This window comes from Astyanax mexicanus, chromosome 2 (genome assembly GCF_023375975.1).
Source record: "Astyanax mexicanus isolate ESR-SI-001 chromosome 2, AstMex3_surface, whole genome shotgun sequence".
Classification (NCBI taxonomy): Eukaryota; Metazoa; Chordata; class Actinopteri; order Characiformes; family Acestrorhamphidae; genus Astyanax; species Astyanax mexicanus.
The window spans coordinates 18,914,481-18,937,843 of NC_064409.1; the positions used below are offsets into that span (position 1 = coordinate 18,914,481).

At 37.1% G+C, this 23,363-nt stretch overlaps 2 protein-coding genes across 3 annotated transcripts; one reads left to right on the forward strand and one right to left on the reverse strand.

Moving 5' to 3' along the window:
• Positions 1-267: 267 nt before the first annotated feature.
• On the reverse strand, positions 268-3,775 carry tprkb (Tp53rk binding protein). Of its 2 annotated transcripts, none has more exons than XM_015601784.3 (4): positions 3,513-3,775; positions 1,409-1,531; positions 1,153-1,329; positions 268-600 (listed from the first exon to the last, which is right to left on the reverse strand). In XM_015601784.3, exons 1-4 carry the CDS (start codon positions 3,651-3,653, stop codon positions 514-516), a joined length of 528 nt encoding a protein of 175 aa, XP_015457270.3. In that variant the 5' UTR covers positions 3,654-3,775; the 3' UTR covers positions 268-513. The 2 variants fall into 2 exon arrangements, with proteins under 2 accessions (XP_015457270.3, XP_049329609.1); XM_049473652.1 differs by lacking the exon at positions 3,513-3,775 and adding an exon at positions 2,534-3,110.
• Positions 3,776-3,943: 168 nt separating this feature from the next.
• On the forward strand, positions 3,944-10,078 carry alg10 (ALG10 alpha-1,2-mannosyltransferase). The gene is made up of 3 exons (XM_007234936.4): positions 3,944-4,339; positions 5,716-5,913; positions 6,754-10,078. The coding sequence occupies exons 1-3, from the start codon at positions 4,172-4,174 to the stop codon at positions 7,810-7,812; spliced, it is 1,425 nt and encodes a 474-aa protein (XP_007234998.3). The 5' UTR covers positions 3,944-4,171; the 3' UTR covers positions 7,813-10,078.
• Positions 10,079-23,363: the final 13,285 nt, after the last annotated feature.

Below are 23,363 nucleotides of genomic sequence, written 5' to 3' on the forward strand. Positions count from 1 at the left end.
ACTCGGAAATTTGATGTAGACTGAGTTGTATTTAGAACCTCTTTGCAGTAGAAAGTTGTTTGTGCTACAGTGGGTACCCATACAAAAAAGGAACGATGTAAAATTTATTCATAAAACACATCTGAAATTGGCCAAAAATATATGTTTTTACTTGCTGTAATATAATTGCAGGCAGTTTAAAATCGAACTATATTTATAAAGACATGCACATCCATATAGTTGAATCAAGAAACTGGTAAAGAATGGTACAGAAAAAAACAAGCCAACTGCTTATAATCAGATTTATTTTTAAAAGGTACTGTAGATATTTAAACACAAACAAATAAATTAAAAACTAAGAAGGCAAAAAGTTTATCCAGGTGATGACAGAAGAACCACTTTTGCTTTTTTAGAGAATCTTTCTGAATATATATATATTTTTTAAGAAACCCAAAATAATTAATCTGTGGTATCCCTCCAGAAGACCTTTCTCTCCCTTTTTAAAGAGTGTGTGTCCTGTTAGTGTCCCCTAAGCTATACAACTTCCTTAGCGGCCATTCTGAGAACAACAGCATCCAGAACAGTTCCACACTTCTCCTCCTGCGGGGTGACTTTGTAAAGCTGAAAGGACAAAAACAAAAGCATACACTTTAATATCTCAGTCAGAGAACAGAAACAGATTTATGTAATGGTAGAATGGTGATATGACCACATTTATATTATTGTATGTGACTAGTTAAAGTCCTGCAGGGAACTACTCTAATGGTGGAAAAAAACTTTAAAAAACCTATTAATAATTTTTAAAAGGGAACTACATTGACGTTGTCCTGCAAAATATATTTAATTCTACATTTGACTGACATTTATGTTTGGAAAGAGTGTACATCTGGTAGTTGTTCTTTACATTGTTTCAAAATTTCAAGACTGTTGGATCAATAGAAATGCTCCAGAATGACTTGGAATTAAATTGACTTGGGATTACATATAGTCATCAATTTAACTGTTTTTAATGAAACAGTTAAAACTATTTGTCTATGTCTAATAGCATTCAGTTTCAATCTAACTGAAAAACAAAATATGTCAAACATATTTAGTGTCAAAACATTTTGATGCCACCATATCTGTTACACTACTCACCCTATATATGAACACTGGAATCACACAAAGACAAACCTTTTTAATCTTGGCCATATCACTGAGAGTGGAAATCTGATCAGCTGGAATCTGCTGGCCATCCACCTTAGACGTGACATCATCCTTATTGAAAATGTCCTCTTTATTATGAACGAGGACAACAAGGACGGCGCTGTCACTGTCTGAGACTCCAAACCTCCTAAATGCCTCAGAGATCTGTAAAAAATATTAATAATCACATTAATAATCATAGTAATCACAGTGCTTTATGATTTATGTTAACGGAAAAACTCACGTTGTTGGTGGGTGAGAGACTAAAGATGATCTCAGAGTACAAACTCCTCGTCTTCATTTTCCCAACCTTCTGTAAATGAACTGCCTTATTTGCTGCTACCAGAGTCTGGAACAGGTCCACAACCTTTGGAAGTAGAGGAAACAGAGAGAGATACACTTTCAACTACAGTCTAGTCAGAATTTTAATATTATTACTCCGCCTTGTTTTTACGCTCATTGTCCACTGTATCGTACTTTGTCATTTATTTATTGAGCAAAATGATCCAATATTTACGGTGGCCGAGAAAGCCCAGCGCAGTGCAAATTGAAAAGCGCTGCAAAAGCACAAAACACATCCATCAAAATTACAACACAGGCGCAGCAAATAGAAAAACGCGCTGCAAAAAGAAAAACGCGCTGCAAATACAACCACAACACAACGGAAGTGAGTCACAACACAACAGAATTTTCCCGGGGGACCTTAAAAGATGCTGTACCAGCTGTATACAAAGGACAATAAGTGGCAAACAAGCTTCTGAAAAGTAAGTTTGTTTATTACCTGTGATTACCACGGTTGTGTGCATATTATTAAAAGTTCTGCTTCACAAAACGCCTTGTTTGCCACTTATTGTCCTTTGTACACATAGTGAAGTCCGAGACGTTACTGAAGACGCAGCTTAGCTGGTACAGCATCTTTTAAGGTCCCCCAGGAAAATTCCGTTGTGTTGTGACTCACTTCCGTTGTGTTTGTATTTGCAGCGCGTTTATCTATTTGCTGCGCCTGTGTTGTAATTTTGATGGATGTGTTTTGTGCTTTTGCAGCGCTTTTCAATTTGCACTGCGTTGGGCTTTCTCGGCCACCGTACAATATTACATATTTGTCAGTGGCAAATGTTTGTGAACCTCTAGGGTTAGCAGTTATTTCGAAGGTAAAATTAAGAGTCAGGTGTTTTTAATCAATGCAATGACAATCAGGTGTAAGTGGGCACTCTTTTGTTTAAAGAACAGGGCTCTATCTAAGTCTGCACATCACAACACATGTTTGTGAAAGTGCATCATGGCCCAAAAAAGGAGATTTCTCATCAGGCAGGGATCTCTAAAGAGTTTGGACTGTGTACAAACGGAGGAAATTCAAGACCATTCTTACCCTTCCCAACACTGGTCCACCAACAAAGATCACTCCAAGAGCAAAGCATGTAATGGACCCCACAAAGGACCCCAGGGTAACTTCTAAGCAACTGAAGGCCTCTCTCACATTGGCTAATATTGATGTTTGTAAGTTTAAATGCAAGGTTAAATGGTTAAAGAAAGGAAAACACTGCATTCCAGCATAAGAACCTTATCCAATCTGTGAAACGTGGTAGTGGTAGCATCATGGTTTGGGCCTGTTTTGCTACATCATTGATGGAACAATGAATTCTAAATTATATCGAATAATTCTAAAGGAAAATTTCAGGACTTCTGTCCATGAACTGAATCCTAAGCACACAAGTTGTTTTATTAAAGAATATTTCGAGAGGAATAAAGTTAATCTTTTGGAATAGCCAATTCAAAGTCCTGATCTTAATCCAAAAGAAATGTTGTGAAAGAAACTGAAGCGAGCAGTTAATTTGTCTTTTTTGTCATTTCAGCCATTTCTCATTTTCTTAATTTGGAATTTGGGAGAAATGCTGTTCGTAATTAAGAAAATAAAACAACAATGTTCATTTTACTTAAACATATACCTATAAACAGCATCATCAGAGGAACTGTCTCTTTAATTTTTTCCAGAGCTGTATATAATAGTTGATCATTTTCCCTAAATAAACAAATTCATATGTATAATATATATTTTTCTTTTCATCTACTTTTAGGACTGATGTTTTTGGTCATACTTATGCAGAAATGTAGAAACTGTATAAGGGTTCACAACACTTTTAAGCACAACTGTCGTGTAGGTGTCTAATAAGCCTACACAGTGTTTAAAAACTCCAGCAGCACTGCTGTATCTGATTCACTCACTCATACCAGCACAACACACTCTACTAACACACCACCACCCAAATTATACTGTGGTGGTCTATACAGAGAAACAGATACAGGATTACAGTCTGTGATTATAGTCTTTATACTGTCTTTAACGTTACCATGCTGGGGTTAATCAGAGCTCCGGGTATCTGTCCCTCCATTGCCATCTTTCTCAGCTCTGCGCAGTTTTTCACATCTCTGAACAGCAGCTGAGTGACTGACTGATCGGGGAAGAGCTCTAAATCCTGAGTTAACTGCATCTCCAGCCTTAAATAAAATAAAAACACTCCTGGTTTACTAAACTAACCAAACTACAGCTAGCTAACCCTAGCTTACTACACGAGTGCACGAGACCAGGACAATAATATTGTAACACCCTCAGCACTGTGCTACGCTAGCTTGATAACTAACGTTCCGAGTATCAAAGTAGCTAGCTGGCTATGTCTAATACGTTTAAACGCGATGTAATCGGTATTAAATCATTTATATACATAAATATTATATTCTCATACATCACAATTTTTAATTGTGTTGTAAAAGATAAACTGTAAACCATACGGAACGTCTGCTCCCGTGCTCAGGTTTCCGTCTGTCAGGTTGTAACCGTCGCTCCGCTCTCCGCTGGCTCGCTGCAGTATGCAGGCGGGTAAAAACATATTTCCCGCTAAAACTGGAGAGTTCATTGGGTTATGACTAAACGGGATTATTGGTAGACAACCCCGGGGAACGAATCTGCAATTTACATTAGGCTGTAGGACGGTTAATAGAGAGAAAAGCGATGTTAGAGCGGGCGGAGTGCTACGCCTTCACGGCGCTGTGCAGCGTCAACTTCTTCATATCGTGTTTAATCTTCTCCTCTGTGAGCCGAGAGCAGAGAGAGCCTTATATGGACGAGATCTTCCACATCCCACAGGCTCAGAAATACTGCCAGGGCAAGTTCAACCAGGTGAGGACAGACTCACACATAGGCTGGAGCATCTAATCTGACATATAACCACATATAAAGGCATCATATGGGTGTGTTGAGAGCCTTACAGCTATCTACATAGATGTGTAGCTAGATATTGGTCTTATATGGGTGTTTACAGAGACTCATAACTACATAGAGCTACATAGGTGTGTAGCTAGGTATTGATCTTATATGGGTGTATACACAGAGTACAAATGTAAAGTGTAAATTAAAGACATGAATGTTCAGCACCTCCAGGAACTAATTCACAATGCTAAGAAAACTCATGAACCTCATGAAGACACTGAGATTAAAATACCAAGAGTGTGCAGATATGTCCTCAAAGCTAAATGTAAAACATATCATAACATATTTCTTATTTACAAAAATAATTCCACACAGTTCCTGTAGAGCCTTAATATAGTCTTCAAAATTACATTTACAATGTAAAAATTAATAAAAAGGAAGTGAACACATTGAATGAGGCCTGTCCAAACTTTTAACTGGTACTGTATACAGGACATTATGTGGAAGTACACAGGACATTGGTTGAGTGTATGCAGAATATCACATATACAGGGCATCACGGATGTATATAGGACATCACATTGTATATAGGGATCATCGCATGCATGTATACATGGTATATGCACTGTGGCTTTATATGCACAGGGCTTCGCCTGGTTGTTTACAGGACTTCATATATACAGAGCATCACTCGAGTGTGTACAGAGCATCATATATTGAGAATTGTGTGTATACCAGGGCATCACATGTGCATAGCATAACAATTGTACATGGGGTTTCACATAGTTCTGTTTAGAGCATAATTCTTGGTATCACATGGATGTATAGAGGATATCACATGGGTGTACATATACTAGTGCATCTAAAAAAAAATGAATATCTTGTTGCTGGTAATGTGGATAACAATGAAAATAAATAAATAATTGATCACAAAAAAATTGAATATCATTAAAAAGTTACTTTATTTCAGTAATTCAGTTCAAAACGAGAAATGAATGTATAACACAGAGTGATCTATTTATGCGTTAATTTATTTTATTGTTGATGATTTTAGCTTACAGACAATGAAAACGCAAGTATCAGTGTCTCAGAAAATTTCAATATTTTATAAGACCAATTGATACTTTTGGTAGTGTGGGCAGTTTGCCATGTTCTGCTGAAAAACAGAAATCTGCATCTGTGCTTGGAGGTATATACAGAGCATCACTTGGGTGTAGACAGTATTTAAGGACGAGCTTTGGTTCAGTTTCGATGATTTGCATTTTGTTCTAATTCTGTAATAAAGTAATAAATGCATTTTAAATAAATGTAAATATATAATGTATATTTTCTTTTCATTTTGTTAGTGGGATCCCATGATCACTACACTGCCTGGCCTGTATCTGCTGTCTGTGGGAGTGATTAAACCAGTGGTATGGCTGGCAGACTTCTCTGGGGCGGTGGTGTGCTCCACTGCCATGCTGCGCTTTATCAACCTGCTGTTTAACTGTGGGAACCTCTACATCCTCTATCTCATCATCTGCAGGCTACACTTTAAGGACAAGGTGATAATTAAGTGTTAATTTTTGTCGTATTTTCCTGAATTATCTCAATAATATTAGCTATTGTGTATTTTTAGATATGTCTGGATATGGCTGATATTTGAACTAATATTCCATTATGTGTAGGACCCTTTTATCAGTGCAAACCATTTAACCTGTTTTAATATATATAATATTAACTTATCATTAATCTACACTACATTTGACAAAAGTATTGGGATGATTTTTTTCTTTATAATATAAAAAAAACAGAGGAGTTTCCTTCTTTTGCTGGAGTAATTGTCTCTTCTGTTCAGGGAAGACTTTACTAGATTTGGGTGACTACTGTGAGGATTTGTTTGCAATTAGCAAACAAGAGAATTAGTAGAGTAAGGGTGATGGATGATCTCCTCTCCACTCCACCCCACCTCATCATCCTCACATCACAAACTTAGTCCAAGAGTATTGGATGGAGCTCCATCATTCCAGAGAACATGGCCAGCCTGTGGTAGAAAAAAAAATAAAGGACCATTTAAATTTATGAGTTTAAACTTAAAGGTTCTTTGCAATTATTTGTGGTCTGAAAGATATTTTTTGTTATTTCAGCCATTTCTCATTTTCTGCAAATAAATGCTCTACATGACAATATTTTTATTTGGAATTTGGGAGAAATGTTGTGTGTAGTTTATAGAATAAAACAACGATGTTAATTTTACTCAAACATATACCTGTAAATAGCTAAATCAGAGAAACTGATTCAAAACTGAAGTGGTCTCTTATTTTTTTTTGTAGAGCTGTATATTTACCTACACTGCCTTCTCAGGTTCTCACCACAGTGTCGCTTATCTTCTCTTTCTTCTCTAGTCCCGCTTGGCTGCTCGGAGAGTTCTCTCAGCCCTGACCCTGTCCACCTTCCCTGTGCTCTACTTCTTCACCTTCCTCTACTACACCGACGCCGGCTCCACCTTCTTCACCCTCTTCGCCTACCTCATGTGTCTCTACGGGTGTCACAAAGCCTCGGCCCTGCTGGGAATCTGCGCCATCCTTTTCCGACAGACCAACGTCATCTGGGTTGCGTTCTGCGCCAGCACGGTGGTGGCTCAGAAGATGGACGAGGCGTGGCGGGTGGAGCAGTCAAAGAAGAGGGATGAGAAGACCCCCTCTCAGGTCCCACTGTCTGTCAGTGGCGTGAGGAGGGTAGTGAATTTTTTGTTGTATTATTTTACGACACCGGCCAATGTGAAGACGGTGATCTTGGTGGCATGGCCGTATGGCTTAGTCGGTGCTGGTTTCGTTACGTTTGTGGTGCTGAATAATGGAATTGTGGTTGGGGACAGGACTAGTCACGAGGCTTGTCTGAACTTCCCTCAGCTTTTTTATTTCTTCTCCTTCACGCTGGTCTTCTCGCTTCCCGCCTCACTTTGCTACCACAGGCTGGTCAGGTTCGTACAGTCTCTGAGAAAGCACCCCTTCTTGTTTCTGCTGATGGCAGCTCTGTTCTTGCTGCTGATCTGGAAGTTCACTTACGTCCACAAGTACTTGCTGGCGGATAACAGGCATTTTCCTTTCTATGTCTGGAAGCGGATCTTCCAGAAGCACCATTTGATCCGGTTCCTCCTTGTTCCTGGCTATTTGTTTGCAGCCTGGAACTTTTACGACACTCTAAAGTTCAAGTCGCTGTTTTGGCTCTTAGCACTTTCTGTATGTTTACTGGCAGCTACAGTTCCTCAGAAACTGCTGGAATTCCGCTATTTCATCCTGCCGTATCTCCTCTACAGAGTACACATCCCTCTTCCATCTCTTCCTAGACTGCTGCTCGAATTTGCTCTCTACACAGCAGTCAACGCAGCCACGCTCTACATATTCATCTACAAGACATTTCACTGGCCTGATAGCTCTGCAGTGCAGAGATTCATGTGGTGAAATTTGAACACTGTAATCAGTTCACTTCTTTTTTCTTTTTTTTTTGGTACTGAAGATCAGGAAAAGAAAAAAAAGAAATGACTCCCTTTTTTTTCCTTTTTCCCCACGGCTCTCACCAGGTACCAGGTACCTTCCTACTGCAGAATCATGTCAGCAGAAGAACATTCGAAAACCAAAAGAGACATTGAATATGTATTACAGCAGTTTTCTTTTGTTCTCAGTCTTTGTCCTGAAGTACCACATATATTAAACTGTGTTCAAACTGCAGGCAAATGTACTTTACTTGATTTTATTTCTTAAATCAGATAAAAATAAGTTGAGATTAGTGTTGCTCCGATTTGACTGATGCTCTACTTGTATTGGTACAGTTACTGGCACTGCACACACCATATCATTCTCATCAGTAAAGAGCACTGATACTATGAAGCCGTTACTGACACACATTTTTTTATAACTCCGAAAGTTTTCGAATTTGCAGTTACTCAACCATTAAATGCTGTTCTTTCAAAATTGTATATCTTTTTTGAGATATAAAATACTACATGTACCCAAAATAAAACTATGGACTGTAAAATATAATGCTAAAAAAAAAAACTCTGAAGTAATTTAATCAGAGTTTGTATTGATATTGCTACTCAGTACTCAGTATTTACTACCCCCATTGATTGTCCACATGTTAATTGCAGTTGTTCAGATCAGATTTGCCTGTCTGAACATCACAAGTGTATCTGTACGAGTTTGACATCAGTAAGGCAATGGTCACACACAAGGTAAATGCAGCCCAAATATGATCTTTTATGCCAAATGTGACACAGGTATTTCGTTTGGGTGGCTTGGTACTAAAATCCGGTGCATATCCGACTTTGAAGGCATAAAAATAGGCTACAAGTATAGTGGAAAATGGCTGTGAGTAAACGAGAAAATAATCAGTAATACTAGAATTAGACTCATGTCTCAGCCTTGTGGTGTTCTTAATAATTTGGCTGAACGTGGCTATAGATCATGACTGCAGGGTCCAAAAAAAACTTGTCCATGATAGAAAAATACGTAATTGTATTTAATAAGATTATTTCTCATGTAGTGAGGAACACAAAGGCATCCAGACTAAGACAAATCTTTCAAAACTTACAAATCAGTTTCAAATTACTTCCAAATGTAGCAAAAATGCAGTTTCTGGCTTTTCTGACTATCACAATCAATATAAATACAGTCTAGTTATGCCAAAACTCAGATTTGTGCCAGCAGTCTGAACAAAGCCAACATTTCTCTTTCTACTAAGTCACCTGATGCAGCTAATGAACTAATTAGGTCACCCTTCCAGAAGTGAATGGGCCTGTTAGATCAGGACTAGAGAACCCTCCAGAACTAGAACCGAGAACCACTGGATTATGGGATAATGTGTTCATTAATATCTATGTTTGAAAACACAAGGTTTTTTTGGCACTTACTTAACTACAGTACTGTTCAGAAAACAGCTGTTGCAGTTAAAATTGTTCTGTTTGTGTTAAAATGCTGATCTCAGCAATAAATTTGTTTACACCTCTAAAAATACTGTATAGCAGTATACATCTGCACTGGTTGGCTATTGAATTGTTGGCTGCCTTGATCCAGCTAATCACTATGGGCTGGTTTCCTAAACAGATTCAAAGTGCTGTATAGTCCAGGACTAGGTTAATCACAGAAAACCAGCCCTATATTAATTTCCACCAGCAGCTCATTTGATTTACTTAAAGTAAGGACTGTTTAATTGATAACTAGGTGTTTGATGAGGACAGGGAATACTGAGCTTCTTCTAGTTCTCTTAATGTTTTAAGAAGCAGATAAGAAAAGGGGTGGATGGATTTTTTTGTCTTTAATATTAAATGTTCTACACAGTTGAATTGTGTTGTCTTTTTCAAATGATTCCTTAAGTGTCCTCGTCTTTATTCACTGCCATTTGAGTCGCCTGTCGTGGACCAAGCACAAGCATCATCTTTTTAATGTGATTCGACAAGTTGTTTGTTTTTTCTTCAAGTTATACTGGTTCTGCCTTGTTTACCCTTAAGATGAATCGCCATAAATACTGATGCCAGTTCTTTTAAACTTTAAACCCTGTTAGATACAGATAAAACACGTCAGTCAGTTTAGTCTTAATTTCTTTACCTGAATGTTTTTCCTTTCACTCATATGAATTCTCTTTGTATTTGTGAAGGTCCTTGTTCTCCATTGTCAGTGTTCATTTGCAAACCCACTGTTCTGATGCAATAAAGAAAGAATTTTAAATTTAGGCAGTGCTGCTTTTTTTTTTTCCTTTCAAAAAATTCTTCTGTCTGTTGTTTTGTAATTAAATTAAAATGACAGTCCGTATTATTTTGTTTCTAAATTGAAAGCAGAAGCATTTCTGAGTGGTACCATCAACTCAGTATTTTATCCCTTCTCCAGTGTGCTGGAACAACCATAACTGCTAAGCCTAATATATTTAAATATATATATTTATATATATAAAAAAACGGGATGTCAAGGGTCAAAAAACTTACCAAACTAATTTTGTGTTCCAATAATTAGTATTAAAGGTGTTCAAATCAATAAAATGACAAGGGTGCACAAATTTATGCACCTGCCTAATTTTGTTTAAAGAATTATTGAATTAAGATCTGTTGAATTAAGACCACGGGAAATTAAGTTCCCTCATTTGTTTTTCTGTATATTTGATCTTATTTTAATTATGACTAAGGAAGTCAATCTCAACACTCTGTCCTGTTACCCAAATTTATTATTTTCCAATTTTGGAAAAAATCACTAGAATGTACTTAGTGTCCTCATGCTATTAGCATAGCCGCCATTTAGCTATTTTAAATGTTTTTGCTAATTCTATGCTAAAAACTCATTCCTGTTACTTTCATTTATGTTACTCAAAACATAAAAAGTAACAAGAGTGAGTTCCAGTAACAGAATGAGTGCCATTAACAGTCATACATATCAATGATTTGAACATGCAGTCAACCATTTCTTTAAACAAAAGACTTTCTTGAGAGAAGGAATTAGTGCACTTGCTTTAAAACATTCTTTTTAAATGTAACATGGGTTTAGTAATCATGTTTGGCTTAAAATGTAAGTAAAGCTGCCTGAGTTTCAGAGTTGAAAAATGATTAAAAGAAGGTTTAATTTAGAAGAGTTACAACAAGCAAATAGCACCCATTGCTGAAACAGATGAGCAATTCATGCACACACACAGCTTGTATAGTCTCTGATGATGATGAGGTCTATCACTTTTGTCATTGAGTTTAAAAATCCTTAGAGCTAAGCTCTAAAATGTAATAGAAACCCTTAACTGCAAAATAATAAACTACTTTTTAAAACCCCTGATTACAGAAGAAACAATTGCTGTTCCAGTACTTTTGCCCATATAGTGTATGTGGATCAAATGCATACATAAACTTGATTTTGCATAAATGGATTGTTTTACATGTGTTTATAGAATGTTATGTAACTCCCAAAAGTAAGGTTCATTCCAGTGGTGTTTAATCCAAACGTTGGGAGCACTGGATTCTATGGAATGTACAGTAAAGCAAGGAGTATACCCATGAATAACAGCGTCCTTCCACTAGGTGGCAGTGTGAAACTGAATAGTGTAAACTGTCAGTTGGTTCTATATTTCCCACGCCTCATATTGGAGTACTGGAGTGGTTAACACAGGAAATCAGTACCATCCATTACTTCTTGTTCTGCCTGACAGTTTTAATTAGACTTGAGAATGTTTGTTTCACACAGTTATCATATAATTGGCAACTATTGGCTGAGAAATCTCCAACCAATTATGAGCGCTGGTAACTTTTTCTAACTGGTTTTTTAACTGGTTTCTAAGCTGAGGTTGTTAATATGCGTTGGATGCTGTTCTTATGCTTCTCCCACTCTTAGTTAACTCAGCCAAGATGCATACATGCAGTCTACAGCTAATTACTCTTTCAATCCATGTACATCCAATGATTCCTCCTTAAGCTGTCAAATCTGACCTGAGAGTTTTTATAATTGATGTAAAAAAAAAAAATAGCATCTGCAGCAGGAAGATTCAGAGCTGGGTAGGTAATTATGATGAGGGCTGTAATGAGGTACATGCTTCTGAATATATTCAGTATTTAAGTGTTAAAGCAGAGAAACAGAAGCACTTATTTGCACACATGTTCACAGACACTTTTCAAACATCCGGCTCATTATTTACACACTGTTCCTATTTTGATGGAACATTTCTCGATGATGACTTTGTTAAATGGTATAAAGAGAAAGGCCAGACAAAGCCATAGATGAACCACCTTCAGTTCCTCAAAGAACACTGGGACTCATTGGAACTGATATCTTTTTAATAATAGTTTGCTCTTGATAAAACAATCATATCCAAAATTCATCATGTGTTTTTTAAACCAGAGAACCACCTTTCTACAATTATTTTTTTCTTCTAGATTTTCTTTTTAAATTTCTCCCATTTTTCTCCCAATTTAGCTAGACCAATTGTCTCACCTATTCAGCTGCTACTCAGCTGTACATCCCACATCACTAGTGATGTTACAACACAAGGAGTGTCAGCCATGTGCTGATCGACATCACCCTTGGAGTTATGAGGGGAAAGAGCATCCAGAGAGAGCAAGGCCAATTGTGCTTTCTCAGGGCTCTGACAGCTAAATGGCAAGCTGCATGAGCAGGATTTGAACCAGCGATCTCCCAGTCATAGTGTTTTGGTTCCACTAAGCATATAGGACACGTTGTAGTTGTACTATAGTTACAGACTGTAGTCCTGTATCTGTTTCTCTGCATACTTTATTATTATATTCCTTTATCCACCTTGTAGATAAAGTTAAGTCTAAGACAGAAGCTCTGAATCTGTTACTGAAAAGTTTGTGTTGGTTAGTCCTTCATCAGTAGTCACAGGACGCTGCCCACAGGTCGTTGCTAATAGGATGCTGTTGACTGGATATTTCTGGTTGGTGGATCCAGGTTCTAGTCACACATAGTGACCAGGTGTAAACAAGTTCTAAGACATGCCTTAATCTAACTTAACACATCAACTATTCTGTATACAGCCTACGAAGATGCTTTATTATTGTGTGCTGAAAGTTCTGATATAAAAATCTAATTATACTGGTTTCGGGTACAGTATTGTGATTTTTTAAATGCCTGTTTGACCTACACTCGGTTTGCCTACAACCCCTTTTTTGAGCCAAAATCACATGCTCAAATCCCAGCGCTCCGGTGCTTCCCCCATGCCCCAGATACAGCTTCCAGAAACTTTTATCGAGCTGGGAGCGAGGGGATAGAGAAAAAGTACAACAAAACTTCTGTTCTGCAACCTATATTTGGCAGTGCATTAAAGAGTATCAATAATACAGACTGGTGAGGTGAGGATGGATATAGGCATCAGAAGACATCAGAAATGCCATTAAAAGCTTTTACATTGGTGCTGTATGTTTTAGTGTAGGACAGAACATACATAATACATCTATGCAGCCTGCTTAGCTGACGTGGCTGGCTCTTCTCAGTTGGGCCACGGTTGTATGAATATGGTACGGATATGCAAAAAGTCTTGGGATAGCAGTATGTACACTACCGCTCAAAAGTTTGGGATCACAGTGAAATTTTCTTGTTTTCAATGGAAACACACTTAAGATTATAAAATAAAGCAAATAAACAGGACATGCAGACATTGTCAGGGTAATAATTATTGCTTTTAATGAAAATGATGACTGTGTACTTCAAATTTTACCTTCATTTTACCTTCGGGATCAATAAAGCATCTATCCATCCATCCATCCATCTATCCTTCCATCCATCCATCCATCCAAGAAGCCACCTTTTGCAGCAATTACAGGCTGGCAGACTCTAGACATTTTAGCTGTCAACTTTTCGAGGTAATCTGATGTGATTTCACCCCATTCTTCCTGTAGCATCTCCAACAACATGGATTGGTTTGATGCGGTCTTCCTCCATACCATACGTTCAAGCTGCTCCCACAACAGCTCAATAGGGTTCAGATCCGGAGACTGTGCTGGCCACTTCATTACAGTCAGAATTATGGCTGACTCCTTACTTCTGAAATATTTCAGACACAATTTGGAGGTGTGTTTGGGGTCATTACCCTTTTGTACGACAAAATTGGCCCCAATCAAGCTCTGTCCACAGGGTATGTCATGGCGTTGCAAAATCTTGTGGTAGCCTTATTTCTTTAAGATCCCTTTCACTCTGTATAAATCTCCTATTTTACCATCTCCAAAGCATCCCCAGACCATCACACTGCCTCCACCATGCTTGACAGATGCCATTAAACATAGGTTATGCATCTTTTTTTATTAGTCCTGCACTTCTGTTTGATCTAAAGACCTCAAACTTGGACTCATCTGTCCACAACACTTTCTTCCAATCTTCCAGTGTCCAATGTCTTTTCTCTTTGGCCATCACAGTTTTCACACTTTTCTTTTTATTGGCCAGTGTGAGGTATGGTTTTTCTTGGCAATTCTGCCATGAAGTCCAGCATCCTGAAGTCGCCTCTCGATCGCTGATGCTGACACTGGTGTTTGACGGGTTTCATTTAGTGCAGCTGCTAGTTGACAGCCTGTGAGGCGTCTTTCTCTCAAACTGCTGGGATGCCAGCAGATGGGGAGGTGTTGTGGCTCTACTTTAGTAAAATGCTGACAAAGGAAGGTGCCTACATGATGACCCCTGTGAAGAGCTAGCGGTGTAGTGAATGATTAGTGCATGGGTGAAGGGTTTGGGTTAAATGTTGTTGATCAGATCATAAACAGCCACAGCTGTTAATGTCATGTAGTTAAAGCTGGGTGAGTGGGAGAGTGGAGTATAGGAGAAGGCAATAGGTCCTATGTATAACCACAGTTGTTAGGTGCATGATTATTATTATTATTATTATTATTATTATCTATCTTTATCCTATCATTCAACTTTGTGTATTCATACCTGTCAAGTTTTAGATTTAAAAATAAGGGATATTTTCCTCTGTCCGCTTAAAGCCGTCCCACCAGCCCAACGAAGGTTCAGTACCCCTTACATTTTAAGACAGGTTTACAAAAAATCTAAAATAACCACATGTGAACCACTTACACACTACAATTAGATTATCAGAATCTGAAATGTTGTGGACATTCCTACATATGTAATTCTTTTAATACAGCCAAATTAAAAACCCTTTTCTAGATCTTTTTTTTTTGTTTAAGATTTCATGTCTTTTTTGTAATAAATGCACTCTTTTATATGATATATTTTTTATTTATTTAATGGATTTAAAATTGAACAAAGAGTGCACAAATTCTGCAAAATGACTGTTGGTGACCTAAAAATGGTATTATGAGCTTTTACTAAAAGGACATGGACCAGATATATTCCATCAGTAAAAATTAGTCCTAAGGGGCCTACACAATAATTTTTAATTAATACTTCTTCCTTTTGATCACTCCACCCCTGATCAGTTCAGTTAATTTCGGTCCTCTCCACATTTCTAGTTAAACTGAGTCACAAGCTGTAATTTTTTTATTTTAAAAGGTTTAATCTGTGTGTTTTATTTCGGAGTATTTTTAAGCAGCTATCAGAAAAATCTCATCACAGTTTCCATGATTAGACTACCGTTACCTTTCTTTTAGAAAAATCGCTGCATGTATGTTTTAACTTCAGCAGCTCCAACTAGCTGCCTGAACTCACAGCGAGGAGGGCGGGGCTTCCCCACACTGACCCTCCTTGCAAGATGATTGGCTGTTTCTCCTGAAAGGCGGGACTTTCTCCTTGAACCGGCTCCACGATTGGTTAAGAGACACAGAGCGGTCAGTGCCCTGTATCCTCAATAATATATATTTTTTTCTTTTAATAAAATACGGGAAATTTACGGGAAAATACTAATACGGGAGGACGGCGGGAAAGAGGAGTAAAATACGGTAGTTTCCCGGCCAAAACGGGAGACTTGACAGGTATGTGTATTATGTTACTTGTGAGGCCTGAACTCTATAAGACCTCTGAATGTCCAAGCTGTTGTTGGCAGCAGGTCCTTTAAGTACTGTCTTTTAGTTGGACACACTGTAAGTTGGAGCCTTTATGAGCATCAATGAGCCTTGGATGCTCATGAACCTGCCTTGGAACATTTTTGGAAGGTACTGACCCCTGCATACCAGGAACACCCCATATCCTATGCCTGGTGTTTTGGAAATGTTCTGACCCAATCTTCTACCCATCACAGAGCCTTTAGAGTTTGGTTCTTGTCAAAGTGTCTCAGATTCAATCAGATTAATTTTTTCTGCTTTTCACACATCAACTTTAAAAACCGACGGTTCTCTTGCTGCCTAATATTTTCAGTAGATCCCATCCCTGTGCCAGGTTCCACCTGTCAATGGTTTACTTTACAGCTTTTTGCTATCACAAGGAAAAACCTAAATTAATAGCAATCTCATCACTAAAATCAAACCTGCATGTGCAATTCTACTTAATCTCCATCAGATATCAGAGTCTTCACTCATACTCACGGCCAACAAACACCACATGAGTCTGTAACGAAGTGGATAAAGCTTCCCAGCATGCCCCAGTGGCCACACAGAACTCATTAAACACATGTCATACAGCATGTGGTTGCCACTAATGCTCTAAAAAAAAAAAAGAGTGGAGCAGAGAAGCTGAGCAGAACATCATTAGGTGAGTACAGTTACCAACCTGCTTTTCTGTACACCACCTTCCTGCTTTTTCCAAGCTAACAACAGTTAAATTCAAGTAAAATTGGATTATTTGTGGAAAATGAATGGCAGAACTGTATTTCCACATATTATGAGCTGTTTTCTGATAAATGTCCATTTGCTGAGCTTCAGAGATGCGTAATTTCATCTACTTTTAGTTGCTGATACACAGATGCATAAATGCTCACAGCTTGTAGAATAGGACTTTCTGGAGCAGATATGTAACCAAGAACTTATGGGAATAATGATGGAGCTTCAATACTTTTGTATGGCATGAGTTGGTGATTTCCGACCAACATTGTGACCCAGAGACCTTATTTATTGCCTTTTGTAATCATTTAAACGCATCCCGTCCAAAAGGGAAAAAAAAAAGACTGCCCACATACACTAAAAACTGATCGGCTGACTCACTCTTTGTAGAGAACAGGCCTATCTGAACCCTGTCTGTTTTGCATGCGCTTCATGAATATGCACACGAGGGCAGCACCTTTCTATCCCTCTTTTATACACACGCAATTGGGGAAAAAAGTCTGTGTCACCTGTGTTCACGTTTGTGCCTCGTTCTAGACTCCAGGAGATTTTATCTGACTTACGGGCATCAGGGAGCCGTTGTTGATATGCAGTAGACTCCCGCCACTTCCAGGAGACTTGGGAATGTCTCATAATGTTAATCATGGTCCTGCCCTTCACCAAAAACAGCCAATTAGAGTGCTAGTGGGAAAGCCCCCTTTACTGTGGAGATGTGCGCAGGTGCAGTAGCCATAACAAGCTGAAAAAAGGTAGGGTTTGGGAGTTGTGAAGAGGTAGAGTTGGTACACAGTGAAAAGCTCTATTTGAGCAAAGTTCTAATCCACATTATGGCAAAAATAACTCAACTAAGTAAAGAAAAAAAACACTTTAAGAAATGAAGATCCATCAAAAAAAAAGAAAGACCAGAAACACCATTATAAACGATATGATGAATGTGGCTCTCATCAAAATCACCCAAGAAAAGGAAGAGCAGAGTTACCTCGGTTTCACAGAATAAGTTCATGACAGTTACCAGCTTCAGAAACCGCAAGTTAACACCACTCTAGATAAGAGCACCTAAATGCTTCACATTTAGGAGTATTTTGGTTTGTTTTACATTTTTAAGCTATTACATGATTCCTTATGTGTTCCTTCATAGTCTGGATAACCTCAGTATTTATTTTACAACATAGCAAAAAAAAAAATAAATAAATAAAATAACAATTGAATAAGAATATGTGTCCAAATTTTGAACTGGTACTGTGTCCTTTGTTTTAAACGAACAAATAATCAAACTAACCAGCAGAGACCAGTATTCTGGCAAGAGCACCAGTTTGGATGGTCTGCATGAAACAGCCTCCTGACGAAGGACAAAAGGACATCAACTCCCCTTTTCCAAACTCCACTACCAAGGGCAGAGAATCCCCCGACACTGCTGAGTGTGTGTGGGAGTGTGTGTGGGGGGAAGCAGCTGTACTGGTGCTATAAATATCACTGAAGGCTAAATTTACCTGCACTGTCCGCTGCACGGCTGCTGGAGCCCAGCATATGGCCTGTGAGCTGCAGAGGTCACAATCTATGAAGGAAAATTAAATATTCACAGCGCTATGTTTAGACTGAGACATGAATAGAAGGGCTTTTCTAGGAAGTGTTTAGTTCAGCTGGGCCAGTCGAGCATGTAAACAAATATACTTCCTGTGTAGAAGGGTCTTAACCCTTTAAACTCTCCAAATACAATATGAATAATTCATTTTTGATACTAAATATTTATTCTGGGATGTTAAATAATTCATAGCATTTACATCATAATTTATGGTAGATAGTAAATAATTCATATGCACTGAAAGATTAATAGAAAATTATGTATATTGCAAATACAGCTTTGGAAAAAAAAATAAGAGAACACCGAAATTCGAGTTTCTTTGATTTTACCAATTTGGAAACCTCTGGAATATAATCAAGAGGAAGATGGATGATCACAAGCCATCAAACCAAACTGAACTGCTTGATTTTTTGCACCAGGAGTGGCATAAAGTTATGCAAAAGCAGTGTGTAAGACTGGTGGAGGAGAACATGCCAAGATGCATGAAAACTTGAATTAAAAACCAAATAAAGATTTCTGAACTATTAAAACTTTTTAAATATGAACTTGTTTGTTTGAAAGCTCTGCATCTTTTTTGTTATTCCAGCCATTTTTTATTTTCTGCGAAAAATGCTCTAAATGACAATATTTTTATTTGGACTTTGGGAGAAATGTTCCCTGTATTTTATAAAATCAAACAACAATGTTCATTTTACTCAAACGTATACCTATCAAAATCTGAAAAACCCATTCAGAAACTAAAGTGTTCTCTTAATTTTTTTCAGAGCTGTATATGCTAAATGATTCATAGCAGATTATAATAGACTATGAACAATTATAGTTGATACTATAGTTTATTGTGGATATACAAAAATAAAATAAATCATAGTAGATGACTGAAGTATTTATAACAGATACTTAGTAGATACTAAATAATTCACAAACACTAGTAGAAATGAAATAAATAGTAAAAAGTAATACAAAATAATTACGAACAAAAAATAAATTATAGTACATACTAAATCATTTATTTAAATCAGATACAGAATAATTCACAGTGGATATTGAATTATTCACACTGAACGGGACATAGCAAATACTAAGAAAATTCCCAGTAGACGTGAAATAAATTAATAGTAGATATTGAATAAAAACTTGGTACTCAATACTGTATATTAAAACCTAAATAATTCATAGCAAATTGTGTTTTCTATGTAGAAATTCTGCACACATTTGCATAAAGTTGTTCTCCCTCAGGTGATGGATATAGGATGATAACTGCATGTCAGTTATTTAATAGTGATTTAATCATCCCCCCTCCTCCCCCTCAAGACCACCCTCTCTCTCTCTCTCTTTCTGTTTCACTTGCTTTTTCTTCTTGTTCTTTAAACAGTCACGTTTTACATGGCATATTGGCTTGCAGCAGTAATTGCAGTAATATTTCAATTAGGCAGGGTGTTTCTTCAGGGGATCCAGTTCAGGCCCAGCTGGGAGTTGCAGCAGCTGCTGCTGGCCTGCGCTCGCTGTGTAAAGCTATGCGTGAATGGGGTTAGGGACGTTCTCTCAACACATCTCCTTTTCTTCTCTTTCTTTTTATTAAATGTCAGAAATTGAATAGACTGGAAATTTAATACGACCTGCCAAATCTCATTAATGTACTAATTTACCCAATACCCCCATTTCCCCCAAAGCACCAGAAGCTTCAATGCTAATGTAGCAAACAACAGGACTACCAGCTCACTCACTAACTGACTGACTCACCAAATTATATTAAATATCACTTTCACACACACCTGCCTTTTCTCATGCATTTCTATCCTTTAAAACATCCAACAAATAAATCAGACTGCAGATTAAATCTCCTACAGCTGCTGATCTCTGAATTTAACTCATTTTTACAGGCTTTTCCAGTAAAGTTACAGTATTTTCCTAAAACTAATGTTACAGGTTAGTATATCAAAAATGACAGAATATAAATTTAAAATTAATATAATATAATAATTCATTGTCTGTCATCCTGCTGCCAAATATCTGGTTTTTGATGGGAAAACTGTCTTTTTTCTGCAAAATCATCTATAAAGAAATGTAAATGTTCCTTAAAAATGCTAAATTACCATTATTTTATGATAATGTAGATACAGATACAGATATCAGTGTTGGGAAGTAACGGATTACATGTAACGGCGTTACGTAATCAGATTACAATTTATGAGTAACTGTAATCCGTTACAGTTACTGCTTCAGTAAATGGTAATCAGATTACAGTTACTCTGCTAAAATAAATGGATTACATTGCGGTACTTTTCTATTTTTGGTCTTCCAATCCAACACTGACAAAACGCAAACACATTCACATAAATCACGACATCAAAATATTCTATGATTCACAACCTCCTGCTCAGAATGTTTTCACTGCAGAAGCGCCCCCTAGCCCGTCGGCGGGCCCGTTCTGACTATGTAAAGTAGAATGCTTATAAGCGTCAAATATTCTAAACACACCGACCAAATAACCGACTCATATTCTTTTGTACTAATTTAACTACCTGCATGCAAATTTACAACCATCTACATGAAACCAGTCGCCAGAAATCGCCAACTGAAAACAGCCTGTTTTTTCACATTGTTTACATGGGGAACACGCCTCCCCAACAAAATAGCCTTATAAAATATTATTAGTATATAAAATAACATCATATTACATTATAGAAAATTCACTTACTATCACAGCATCCACAATACAGCACTGAATCGCAGATAAAATATCCATAAAGTCCTTTATTCGCCTGCTCACTTCTCCTCACAAACATGCGTTTATTTTCAGCGCAGCTGAAACGTAATATTCTCAAGCTCCTAGCGACCACACAATGTAATATTTTCACGTAAAGTTGTACGTGAATACAAAGCTAAGGATGTCCTCTTCTAGATTCTGTGTTTTTTATTGGTCCACAAACCACTGAGTGATCGTCTTTTGAACCAATAACATGAGCGCTGGATCAATCCAATCCAATCAAATCAGGTCATAGCCTTTCTCCAGCGTCACAAAAGTGATTGACACCTATTTCAACCAATAGTCCACCCATAGACGAAAACATTGGTACGTAATTTGCCCTGATTGGTCTCCTAATGGCTGGGGGAGGGGCATGCCTAACCGCTGTCACCAAATTCCCTCTGCTAAACATAAGTAATAAACATAATTTTGTTTGTCATTTCATCAAAAAGTATTAATATTACTCTGAAATAGACTTACATTCATTTATTTTATCACAAACAAACAAAAATATTACAAACTCTGGCTGTATAGAGACAGATTTACTGGAGAGGTTTTGAACACTTTGGAGACGCCTGGTGGACACCTAATATAATGCAGTGTAACTCTTCAATGCATTGTGATATAAATTACAAATTTTGTAATTTGTTTGTCAAGACCCTACTGAATCAGGAAATGTAGAGAATGATTGACTATTCATCACCAACATCCATACACACATTGTAAACTCTAAATATAACAGGCGCTTTTTTTCTTTTTTACATTTTCTTCTGCATTTGATGTTCTCAAATGGAACTTAAATAATGGAAATTAAAGTGTTGAAGTGAATTATTGTTTACTGTTTATGATTACACTGCATTTGACATTTAATAATAAAACATTCAAATTATATTTTGTTTGCATTTGTGAGTTCTTAGAAAAGGAACAGATTGTAATCGCATTAAATCCTATTGGACCGAATTGTATCGTATAAAGACATAATTTGAGGTATCGTACATTATCGTATCGCTGACTAAAATAATCGTATTGTATCGTATTGTAATGAATCTTGTGATTTACACCCCTAGATAATCCTGGCAAAAAATCCACCTGCAGAAAGTGGCAAACCTGCAAATAGTTAGCTTACAGTTGTTGTTACATTGTTTGGTTTTTAATGATTTTATCATCAATTTATAGAAGTGTTTTATAAAATTGTTTGATTAAATGGTTTCATAAGTATTTTTATAGGGTGATTGAAAAGGCTGTTTTATTTGTCTATCTATTAACTGGAAGGAAAAATAAAACAATAATATGCAAGATGTGGTTGCTACATTCATTCAGGCTTAAAAAAACGACAATATTGTAAGTAATCCAAAGTAATCAGATTACGTTACTCACTTGAAGTAATGTAACTGATTACGTTACAAATTACATTTTGAGTGATGTAATCAGTTATCTGTAAGGGATTACATTTTAAAAGTAACCTTCCCAACACTGAGAATAATGCATAGAAGTTACTAAAAAATCATAGTGATTACTGAATTATTCTTAGCAGATACAAAACTATCAAAACAGATATGGACTATATGGATTTATAGTATATAGTAAATGTATCATAGTAGATTCTAAATTATTCATGGTAGTTCCCAAATTATTAATAGTGCATAAAAAACAATCGGTAAAAGATATGGATTTATTCATATTATATACTAAATAAATCTTAGTAGTTAATGAATTATTCATTCATTATGTTATGGCCTAATTATCAAGCATATTAGACATACAGTGGTCTGAAACACTTTTTTTGCATGTTTAGATAATCAAACAAATGTAAATATTAATCAATGACAACGTAAGAAAACACAAAATGCAGCTTTTAAATGAAGATTTTTATTATTAATGGAGAAAACAAATTGGATCATTGTCCTGCTACAGAACCCAAGTTTCAGCCTGAGGTCACAAACAGATGGCCGGACATTCTTTATCATCAGGATTTTCGGTAGACAGCAGAATTTATTGTTCCATTGTTCCAAGTCCTGAAACAGCAAAACAGCCACAGACCATCACACTACCACCACCATGTTTTATTGTAGGGATGCTATTCTTTTTCTGAAATGCTGTAACTTTTTTACCAGTGTAATGGGACACACACCTTCCAAAAAGTGCAACTTCTATCTCATCAGTCCACATAGTATTCTCCAAATAGTCTTGGGGATCATCAAGATGTTTTCTGGCAAAATTGAGAAGAACCTTAATGCTCTTTTTTCTCAGCATTAGTTTTCATCTTGGTGCTCTGCCATGCAGAACGCTTTTGCTCAGTCTCACGAACGCTAACCTCTACTGAGGCCTGCAGTTCTTTGGATGTTGTTGTGGGGTCTTTTGTGACCTCTTGGATGAATCATTTCTGCACTCTTGGGGTAATTTTGATCAGCTGGCCACTCCTGGAAAGTATCACCACTGTTCCACCTTTTTAACCATTTGTGGATAATGGCTCTCGCTAAGGTTGGCTTTATACACTTTT

Bases quoted from the DNA above. Each gene is read 5' to 3' on its own strand.
- alg10 (XM_007234936.4), top strand. From the start codon at position 4,172: ATGTTAGAGCGGGCGGAGTGCTACGCCTTCACGGCGCTGTGCAGCGTC. The intron at 4,340-5,715 runs GTGAGGACAGAC...TCATTTTGTTAG, and splicing joins GCCAGGGCAAGTTCAACCAG to TGGGATCCCATGATCACTAC. The intron at 5,914-6,753 runs GTGATAATTAAG...TTTCTTCTCTAG, and splicing joins GGCTACACTTTAAGGACAAG to TCCCGCTTGGCTGCTCGGAG.
- tprkb (XM_049473652.1), bottom strand. From the start codon at position 2,710: ATGCAGTGTTTTCCTTTCTTTAACCATTTAACCTTGCATTTAAACTTA. The intron at 1,532-2,533 runs GTAAGAATGGTC...CTACTTCCAAAG, and splicing joins GTGGACCAGTGTTGGGAAGG to GTTGTGGACCTGTTCCAGAC. The intron at 1,330-1,408 runs GTGAGTTTTTCC...TATTTTTTACAG, and splicing joins GTCTCTCACCCACCAACAAC to ATCTCTGAGGCATTTAGGAG.